Here is a 10,310-nt window from a genome sequence, read left to right as displayed (position 1 = left end):
GCAGCCTCGTGTGACGGGCGTCGTGAGCGGGGCCGACGGGCTCGATCCCCCCCGCCGACCCGGGGAGGCAGGGTCCGGCCGCGGGACGGCTCGTCCGGCCCGGCTCCCTCCCCGGCACGCGGCCGGTCCTGCCAAACCGGCCGCGCGTTCGCGCGCGGAGCCGGGTAAATAATTCGCGCTCGCCGTTCCCGCGCTGCGCCGAGACGGCCGGGCTCATAAAACCTGTTTCTCAAAGCGGTCGGGGTTCCTTTATCGAGCGCAGGGGACGCGGCCAGCTGCGCGCTCGCCTCCGCCCGCCACCCGGGGCCTCGAGGCGACCGGGCAAAGCTCGGCGCGGAGCAGCGGCCGCCCTCTGCGGACGCTCGGCCTCCCGCCGCTTCTGCTSCCGCACGCATTTTTAAGTATATACTACATCCTTAAGTATTCGTGCTTTTTTATTATGGCTCAAGAACAGAGGGCAAAAACGGCAATGAAATTCCAGGAGCCGCTCGGAGGGGACCCGGATGAGCCCCCGGCAAGGGCAGCACGAATGTGGCCAACTCCCCGGAAAAAAACAGCCCGGCACAGATTCAGCATGAACCTTCACAGCCCAAACTTTAATTAAGGCACCTGCCCGAGCTTAATAGGCCCAACACTTGACTTGCAAAGCAAAGGAGATTAAGCGATAAGGGCGCCTTCCACCCCTGTTATTTTCGGCGCGGCGCGGCACCAGCAGCGGCTCGCTGAGAAGGGCGTACCGCCAGCCCCACCGCGTGACCACGAGCACRCAGCGCGGGCAGGCGGCCGCACTGATCCCGTGAGACGCCAAAGAGCCAGCGTAAAAGAGCCTTTGCAAAACGTGCGCTTCTSCGCTTTTTCATTTCGAGGCTTAGGACCAGAGCTCTGCCGCCCACCTCCCCCCRCCCCGCAGTGATTTTGGCAGAGGCGAGGAGGCCGGGCAGCGCTGCCCGCCGGCGCRGCGGTCCCGGCCGAGCTGCAGGCATTACGCTTAGCTTGATTTTGCCCCGAGCAGAAAACAGCAGGGGAGTCACCAGAGGGCATGAAAATGCCCTCTGGGGAGGGCTGAGTTTCGCCCCGGAGCCATGGCGAGGAGGGAGCCGGGGAAGGAGGAAAGAAGAAGGAAGCTCCCGCCCAGGCTGTGGGACGGGGCGGACGCGGCCAGAAAAGGGGGCTGCCGCCGCCGCCGCGCAGGCATCCATCTGCGGAGGAAGTGGAAAAGCCGAGTCAGGCAGGAAGGTGCTGCTCTTGCCAAAGCGCTCGCTGCCCCCTGCACCGGGCTCCCCCCCGGCCCCGGGCTCTGCCTGCGCGTGGCTCCCAGCACGGCACGGCACGGCACGGCACGGCACGGCACGGCCAGCCGGCCCACCGTGGGCAGCTCCCGCGAAGCTCATCGCAACCGACTCTGAAAAGCGCCCCCCCCCCCCTTTACCCGGCCCCTAGACCCGTCGCGGCAGCTCCTGCAGCCTTGCTGGGGATGGCGGGTTGCTCCGGCGCCGCGGCGCGTCGCAGCCCGGYGCTCCGGCCCGGCGCTGGCCCCCTCGTCCCGCCTGTGCACAGCTGCGCGGCGGGTTCGAGAAGCGACGATGCCGTTTTTCCACTGACTCACTCGCAGCCTTCCCTTTCTCGTTAAGGGCGCAACCGTGGCCGGGYGCCCAGCAGATGCGGGGTGCCTGCTCCCCGCCCCATCCAGCACRGCCCAGGGCAATCTCCTCCCTCTGCCAAAAAGCTGGCTGCCGAGGACGCTCTGCAAGCTGCAAAAGGAAGCTGTCAGCCCCTGCCGCTGTTTTTACCAGCTTTCGCTTTGCCCAGCAGCCGGGTCTTGGGCGGATCCTCGCGTCTGGGCCGCCTGTTAGCTCCAGGGAAACCCACCGCACCAGGAGCCCCCTCRGAAACCACATGAGATGCTGGGAAGGCTCCAAAACTGGTTTAAAGCAACSTCTTGTGTAAGTGACTTCATTTTTTTCTTGCTTTTAGGTCTGAGGGAAGGCGTTTTGCACAGGCCACTAAGAAGTTAACTGCTGCAAACATCCTTCCCACCAGCCGAACAGGCCACATCACTCCTACGCAGAGGAAGAGCAAAACTCCCCAAAGTGGCAGGCTCCTGTTTGCCGGCCYCTCGGATTTTTGCTTTCCTCGTGGCTGGGCTCTGGGAGGAAGGTTGCAGGGCTGCGCTGTATCAGTAGTATTTGCAGCTGCCTCTAATAACAGGGTTTGAACCACACGCACTGGAGCACGTTTGCAGGCTGAGCGTCTGCTGCCCGGGCTCCGGGGCTGATTCGCCATCGCACGGCTCCGGTTTGAGGTTGGTCTGTCTCCTTTGCCGAGCGAGTTTTGCATATGGAAAACTGGGGAGATGCAGGRAGACATTATGACTGCTGGGGTTTGAACTCGGTGCTATGACTCACTTAACCGTAATGCACGGTTCCTGGGTTGGAAGCACGGGGAACAGGCCAGTCTCTGCCTCTYGGCTGTCCCACAGCACAGCAGAGTAGAACAGGGATCAGCGGGGCAGAAGATGAGCCAACACGCTACAGCGATTAAAAGCAGGAAGGTCAGGCCACTTTCCCAAGGGCCACTTTACCCCATGCAAGGCAGAAGCAAGCCTTTTAAGACACCATAATAAGGATTAGGGCCCGCTTGTGCAGTTGGCACGAATGCTGACAGCGCCATGGGCTTTTCCCCRGTACCAGGTTGGCACGGGGAATCCCTCCTCTGCTGCAAGCCAGCGAGGAGAGTTAGTGCCTCAAGACAGGCCATGGTCAGAGACACAGCAGAGCTGGGGGGAGTGCCAGGGGCTTGCTGACAGCCCGGCTTGGCCACCCAGCCCACCTCCCTGGTGGCAGGAGGCAGCAGAGCAGAGGCATGTTGGTGTCTTCTTAACCTATGCAATAGATGTGCCAACAACTCTGCTGGCCCTGCACAAGCTGCCAGAGACAGTTAGTCAGGTGCCTGTGTCCTTCCTGTATCTGGCAAGCCAAGGAAACAGCAGTTTCCCTGAGGCCAGTGGGTTTCATCACATGAGTGAGGGTTCCCAGAGCCTGTGAGGAGCTTTGGGCTTCCTGAGACAAAACACTGTTGTGGTGTGGGGCCCACACAATGCAAAGGAGGAAATTCATTAAATGCAGCTTGCAAGGGGACATCGAGGCATGGGTACCACGGCACTGCGGGAATGGGCATCGCTCTGACATTCACTGCACTCTCCTGTGAGCACAGATACGCACTCCAATTATTTTCTGTCCTTCAAAAAACCTGAGTGGATATCCTTTCCCATGCTTGATCCTGCGTGCGTGCCGTCAGCTTTTGTGTTAGGTGCACTGGCACGAGGGCACAGGAGATGCTCTGCACAATGCTTGTGTGGCCACCTTGCCCAGGAAAGTAGTGCCACACCAAGCTGGACTTGTTCTGCAGCTCCCCTCGCCAAGAGGGCTCCACCAGCCAGGGCACAACCCAGGCCAGCCTTGCCAGGCAAGGGGTGTCCCTGCATAACCCTAAGGAAACTGCATGGCCACAGGGCAGTGCATGGCTGACACCAAGGTGTACTGGTTGCAGGTCTCAAATCCAGCCATGGCAGAAGAGGCTGGGCCAGGCCTCTAGGCCAGGCTGTCAAGTACAGTTATGTCAGCYAAATGCAGGAGAGAAGAAGATGGTCTTTCATCACCCAGTCCTAGCAAAAACTCTTATGTAATTGCTGGCCCAGCTCTATTGGCACAATCAGCACTTCTGGCGTTCATATCTTGTGTCATCAAGGRAAATGGCTTCACTTTTCCAGAAAAATAATTTCTCTTGCTGGTATCAACAGCTCCATGAGTATCCTCTTGCCTTCTGTTGCATCTTGCACCCTAAGGGGATGGGCACAGGCTGCCGATGGGGATCTGAGGCTGCACTAGCACAGGTCCCTGGTAGGTGACTCGGTGCTCTGGAGACACGATCAGTCAGCATCAGCCTTGCATTCAGTGAGCATAGCTTGGCCTCACAGACCACGTCTTGCCAGCTAGGAAACATTTCTCCTGGGCAAACTCAAGSCACCCCTTGGGCCCTCCTCTTGCTRTTTTSTTCACATACTTGTTCCTATTACTAAATATTAACTCATCAGGTCTAAAGYAGGAGGCAAATCTCACAGCACCCGCAAGGTGGTTACCAGTGAGCAAGTGTCATTCGCATCAGGGCTGGAGAGTGAGTCAACAGCAGAGTTGGGGACACATCTCAAACCCCAGTGCTCTGGTCCAGTTGCTTAATAACATTGTGTCCTTCTTTGTTGCAGGCTTAGCAGATGGCAACGCTCATGGTAATTGCCTGTGTGGTAGGTGACTAAAGACAAAGAGAAGGAAAGAAGAGCGGGCAGATGACAGGGGCAGAAACAACTTCAGCTGTCCTATTAGTAACCTTTGCTGCAGATACTCTTCTCAAGAGTTCAGTGGGAAACTGAAAAGACTGAGCTTTTCCGTGTTGCTTAGGCCAAATCCCGTTTTGGTCTCTTTTTCCGTGTTGCTTAGGCCAAATCCCGTTTTGGTCTCTTTTTAAACATCCCAGGCACTGGCAATCAACACTGTTCATCCTCCAAAGGAGCACCTGGGACGCAAGGCAGGAGGTGGCAGAGGAGGTGTTGCACTCTGAGAGCAGCTCCTTGGACATTAGCAGACCCRAGGATATTTCATCCCCCGGCAGTTACCCTAGGCGCTACAAGGTGGGCCAGCACAGCCTCTGACCACAGTATACACCTCCTCTTCCCCCCACCCAAGGGACGAGATGGCTGCCCTCATTGCTGAAAACTTCCGCTTCCTTTCCCTATTTTTCAAGAGCAAAGACGTGATGATTTTTAACGGCCTGGTGGCCCTGGGCACAGTGGGCAGTGAGGAGCTTTTTTCCGTTGTGGCCTTCCACTGCCCCTGCTCCCCAGCCCGCAATTACATCTACGGCCTGGCCGCCATCGGTGTCCCAGCCCTGGCGCTCTTCCTCATCGGCGTCATCTGGAACAACCACACCTGGAACCTGGTGGCCGAGTGCCACAAGCGGGGCACCAAGAACTTCTCCACCGCAGCCACCTTCCTCCTCTTTGGCTCCATCATGGGCCGGGCTGCTGTGGCACCCGTCACCTGGTCAGTCATCTCGCTGCTCCGTGGGGAGGCCTACATCTGCGCCCTCAGCGAGTTCGTCAAGCCCGCCTCCCTGGATAAGTTTCCAGCTGAGTATGGGGCCGAGGCCCTGGCCAGGTTCCCCTGCAAAGATGTCCCAGCAAACCTGACCAAGTTTAGAGATGAAGTGACCAGGAGGCTGAGATACGAGTCCCAGGTAGGCACGCTGGGGCAAAGGCTGCAGGCAATGCTGATGACCAGTTGAGACTTGTTAGCATCCACTGAGGTCCCATTCCTGGCACAAGGGGGTGGGTTTGCATCTGGGGACGAAAGTACAGAGAAGAGGTTCAGCGGCCATGAGGCTTTTGCTGCCCCAGGGATGAGGCTGTGTTACAGCCTTTCACATCCCCCCCAGCAGGTCTGATGGAGAGGGGAGGACACCTGGGGTTTATCCCACAGCCTTGCTGTGTCCTGGGCAGCCCCAGTGCCCCATCACCCTCCTCTCTCCAAAGCAGCTAGTAATTCCCACTGCTGGTGAAAGCACAAAACCCATGGGGTCCCCCAAGCTGGGAAGGCACAGGGGAGGGGAAGGCTGTCTCACCATGTTGTAACACAGCCTCTCTCTCTCAGCTCTTCGGCTGGCTGCTCATTGGGATAGTCGCAGTCCTGGTTTTCCTCACCAAGTGCTTGAAGCATTGCTGCTCCCCGCTGAGCTACCGTCAGGAGGCCTACTGGGACCAATACCGCTCCAATGAGGACAAGCTCTTCCGCCGCACAGCCGAGGTCCACTCCAGGGTCCTGGCAGCCAAGAATGTGAAGCACTTCTTTGGCTTTGTGGCACTAGACAAGGAGGAGAAGGAGCTGGTGCAGGAGTTCCCCGTGGAGGGCGTCCAGCCGAGCCCCCAGTGGAACGCCATTACCGGAGTCTACATCTACAGGGAAAACAAGGGCTTCCCTCTCTAYAGCCGGCTCCATAAATGGGCCAAAGGGGTGGAAGGCAACGGGCCAAGCCCTGAAGGCCATGAAATGCTCTTTTTGGCTTCCTAAGACAGGCAGGTGCTGAGACCAGTTCCCTAGACCACCTGACTGGCCTATGAGTATCGGTGTGTGGCTATTTCATTAAGAACATTCCTCCCAGCTGGATTATTTCCCTCTGCAGGTGAAAAGGAATCAACAGCTGCAAAGTGGAGACTGATAAGCAATTCATTAAGCTGGGGAACCCCTCTTGCGAGACAACCATCTTGCTGCTTCTCTCAGAGAGATGACAAGCAAAGAGCAGACGTGTACCCTACTGTCTACTGCACCATCAGAAACCTTGGGGGAGTGAAAGGTGGGCACGACTCATTCTTAACTATGACTGCTGCAAGTCTCACTTGCCTCCTCCAAAGCAGAGTTAGCACCAGCTCATCCCACACTCCTGCTTGTTTTACTACACTAGTAACTTCTTACGCAGTTTTGCAGTGCCTGTTACACAGAGCACTTCACAGACTGCACAGTGCAGGGAGAGATGGAGGCAGTGGATAAATTCCAGTGGCAACTGGGATGCAATTGCATCTGTGAAGGAATGGGTCACTAACACACCAGCACACGGAATATCTGAGCGACTAAGGCAGGAGGAACCACTGAAATTCCCGGTATTTAGAGAGACGCTCTGTAATTACCAAGTTGGAATTTGGGTAGGACACCAAACTCCCTTTGTTCTTACTGGAAGTGCCTCAGAATTTTAAATGAGCCCAAATGGTCACAACGATGAGTTTATAAACCTGGAAGACAGCACCATCAGCAGAATAGCTCTCAGCTGAGCTAGCTAGTGGAGGCTCAGAGGGAACAGTACTTGGCAYGAACCACACTGTTGTCTGCAGCTCACTGAATTTCTTATCCGACCATTGATGAGGTCCCAATTGGGTTGTGAGCTGCAGCAAGAGCCCAACCCGATTCAGTTATATACATATAACTATACCACATAAGCATGGTTAATTGGCCAAAAGACTGAACATCTTTCTTCCAAGGAACGAAATCAAACTCGGTAGCCAAAAGATCACATTACATGCACCCCTCTGCTACAGAGATTGCAACCCTGCAGTGACAAGGATCAGTGGGCATGGGATGAGGGAGGAGCGGCTCTCTCCCCAGCCCTCCACCATTAAACTTTCTTATACTCTTTCCATTGCCTTACATGGTCCCTGCAGCAGACAGACTGTTTTAGGGACTCAACTGCACTCTGAAAGTGATGCCAGATAGGTGTAAAATGACTGCTCTCACCRTGCCACTGTGATGACTGCGGCTTCAAGGCTGTTCCTGTGGCACTGGATCAGCCCAGTATTACTGAAATCCTTTTAAGAGTTGACAGAAAATGGAGTTTGGTTTTCCTATTTGTACTGTTTCTTTATAGTTACAGCTTCCTTTAGTTTTATACTGTSCTTTTTTTACTGAGAAGCCTTAAATTGTTCAAAAAGCATGACTCAACCTCACTGAACTCAGATGGGCTTAAACACAAAGAGATTTGACATAAATTATTAAATGAGAATCCTTTTTCATTGCCTTTCAAGTTTTTTTCAGGGGGCACAGAAGGCATATGTTAATGAACATAAGGACTAGAAACTTACTTTYTCTTTCTATCAAACATTCAGATCCTCTCTTACTCAGATGACTTCAGAACCTGAAGTTTTAAAGCATCACCACATATTACAAGTTAGTAACACTGCTTTTAGTCATTCTTGCAATAAGAAGGGCAGATTTTATGATAAGTCAAGGTATGTATTTGCAACAAAGGAAAGAAAATATATTTATAAACCTGTTTACAAATATGTCCCTTTGCAAGAAAGCTTTGGAGGGTAYTCTCTCTCTGTAAAGAGGTGCGTACACTGACTGCTTAACGGGCAAGAAATCCCAAGATCCCTCTTAGGCTTCTTCACAGATTTGCCTTGCATTTGCGGGGAAGCCTTGGCTCCCAGCAACACCATCGACTACTCTGCAGGAATGATCAGATGCGAGTTAAATAAAATTGCATTAACTTGAGATGAAAGAGTTAATTTGCATTTCTTCTTGCTCGCCCTCAGGTGCAAACATGCACACCACCCCCGCACACAGGTCAGCAGATGCAAGGTAACTTGCTGACACACAGTAGCATGAAGATATGCCTGTGCCTCTTATTTCCTTTATTTCTCCTGTCTCCCTTGATACTCCTAGTTATTCCTTTGAACCACCTCCATAGCCAGTTCCTTCTCTCCTCTTCCCTCTTTTGAAGGAAGGGGGCATGACACACAATGCTTGGGAAGGAATTTATCTATCTTACGAATAAATCGTGAGGACAATCCAGCCTTTACTCTGTCTGGCTTTCTTGGGTGCAGACACCAGTTGAATTAAGGAGGCAGACTAGTGTTTTTATGAACTTGTCCGTAGTGTCAGGGTCACTTACTCTCCCTTCTCTGCTGCAGCCTGCTCTCACCCTGATTGTTCATTTCTCTTCTGCATTAACTCCAGCAGCTTTCTCTTTGCTGGGGCAGGCCAGAGACTTGTCCTGCTTGTCCATTTTCCCTCTCCTTGTTTGTGAGGCATGTTTCGATGGACAGCTGACAGTGAGAAGTGGAGCAAGCTACTGCAGTCAGAAATATTTGCAACTGTTGGGATTTTTTTCTCCYCTCCTCTGCAGCCCTGGGCTTCTGACTCCCCTAGCACATCAGCATGCCTCTCAATACCCCTGCCGGGTCAGTCGTTCATCCTTCCCCAGTGAGGGCAGCACAAGGGAGAAAGTATCAAGACAGGAAAAGAGTCAGAGCAAGAGCTACAGAGGTGTGGGAAACGCTGGAGGCAAAGAAAACRAGGGAGGGAAGGAGTCTAGATTTGATTAACTTCTGCAAAAACACTGAGAGGAGGATGTTAAGCCACGTGGCTTTTTACTCCAGTGTAAGCAAGTGGACTAGGTCTCCCACTGAAGTGCTAAGAGGGAAGTTTASCTGCCTGTCTTCTCAGCACACCACATCATGCATGCTGTGAGCTTGCACCTCCTATGGAGGGTGAAAGCAGCCCCATCACAGAGTAGTCAACAGCTTGTTTGTTGGGGCACTTTCTCCAGCAGCAAGATGGGTTTAAACCAGGCTGCTCCAGCAGAAAGAATTAAACACTGCTCTTTCATTTGCCCTGCTGACTACTGTAGAGACTATCATAACCCCAGTAGCTGTAAAGAAATAATACCTCAAAGGGGTTTTGGTTTCTACTGCAATGCTTATATATTTCATTCTGCAACAAATTCATCTAAAAATAATAAAAAAATMTCTCCAGCTATGTTTTGRAAGAAAGCAGCAGCTGCTACTGAATGTTGCAAGCAACCTGCTCCCATAGGAGGGCATTAGGCAGACTGAGCACACATACAGTACTCAGCTCTCCCYTGGGGGAAACAGTGAAATGACTTGTTTCTGGATCCCAGTGGATGTAGGAATGAATTAAATGCTGAATCATTCAGCCCTACWAACACTGGATATCCACAGAGGCAGTGCAGTTGGATCCTTAGGAGCTCTGCTTTTGAGGTCAGAGTCCCTACAGTAAGACTTCAGATTTGATATTTTGAAGCAAGGCATCCACAATCTAGATTCCTCACTGGATAATCATGTGTGTTTGCATACCCAGGTTTTCCCCTCTTCCTCAGTTCCTCCTCTGTAAAACAGATGATCACATTCGCATTCTACCAGAAGTTATGGGAATAAGGATAAGGCACTGACACTAATGATAAAGCTTACATAAACGGTCAAGATGCTTAGCTATGTCCAAGTAGAAGGTTAGGTTGGAATCAGTTTTTCTCAGCACAGGAAAAACCTTCTTCTCTGACTTTATTGATTTCCCTAAAGAGAAAATCACTAGTTAAAATCACTATTTTTTGTCATCCATCATTGGCAATTTGCTATCAGAGATGGCTGAGATCACGGGATCCATCATAATTGGACGCTGTGGGCTTTAAAGGCACATGCCCTTGTGGCTAAAAAGGCCAACGGCCTCCTGGGCTGCATTCGGAGGAGCACTGCCAGCAAGTTGAGGAAAGCGATCCTTCCTCTCCAAGTCATCACAGCTCAGGCCACACCTGGACTGCTGGTTCCAGTGCTGGGCTCCCCAGTACAAGACAGACACAGACATAGTGGGGTTGGTCCAGCAAAGAGTCACACAGATGATTAAAGAATTGGGGGCATCTGACATACAAGGAAAGGAACTGTTTAGCCTCAAGAAGAGAAGGCTCAGTGGGATCCT

At 53.1% G+C, this 10,310-nt stretch overlaps 2 protein-coding genes and 1 long non-coding RNA gene across 4 annotated transcripts in view; 2 read left to right on the top strand and 1 right to left on the bottom strand.

Moving 5' to 3' along the window:
* CALHM1 (calcium homeostasis modulator 1) overlaps window positions 1–604 on the top strand; it is a 1,844-nt gene extending 1,240 nt beyond the window's left edge. The window contains exon 2 of the mRNA XM_085308231.1: window positions 482–604. Coding sequence (XP_085164357.1) covers window positions 482–604 — 123 coding nt within the window. The remainder of the gene's footprint in view (window positions 1–481) is intronic.
* Window positions 605–698: 94 nt separating this feature from the next.
* Window positions 699–1,675, bottom strand: LOC146601346 (uncharacterized). Its single transcript, XR_014896222.1, has 2 exons — window positions 1,607–1,675; window positions 699–1,199 (listed from the first exon to the last, which is right to left on the bottom strand). It is a non-coding gene; the product is annotated as an uncharacterized LOC146601346 (long non-coding RNA).
* A 25-nt stretch (window positions 1,676–1,700) lies between these two features.
* CALHM2 (calcium homeostasis modulator family member 2) lies at window positions 1,701–7,609 on the top strand. Of its 2 annotated transcripts, XM_085307866.1 has the most exons (4): window positions 1,701–1,943; window positions 4,262–4,454; window positions 4,494–5,289; window positions 5,703–7,609. In XM_085307866.1, the coding sequence occupies exons 3-4, from the start codon at window positions 4,747–4,749 to the stop codon at window positions 6,117–6,119; spliced, it is 960 nt and encodes a 319-aa protein (XP_085163992.1). In that variant the 5' UTR covers window positions 1,701–1,943; window positions 4,262–4,454; window positions 4,494–4,746; the 3' UTR covers window positions 6,120–7,609. The 2 variants fall into 2 exon arrangements, with proteins under 2 accessions (XP_085163992.1, XP_085163985.1); XM_085307859.1 differs by having other exon boundaries at window positions 4,262–5,289.
* The last annotated feature ends 2,701 nt before the right edge of the window (window positions 7,610–10,310 follow it).

Source organism: Rhea americana, unplaced genomic scaffold (assembly GCF_003343005.1).
Source record: "Rhea americana isolate MKP2758 unplaced genomic scaffold, rheAme1 scaffold_104, whole genome shotgun sequence".
Lineage (NCBI taxonomy): Eukaryota > Metazoa > Chordata > Aves > Rheiformes > Rheidae > Rhea > Rhea americana.
This window is presented reverse-complemented; position numbering and strand designations above follow the sequence as displayed.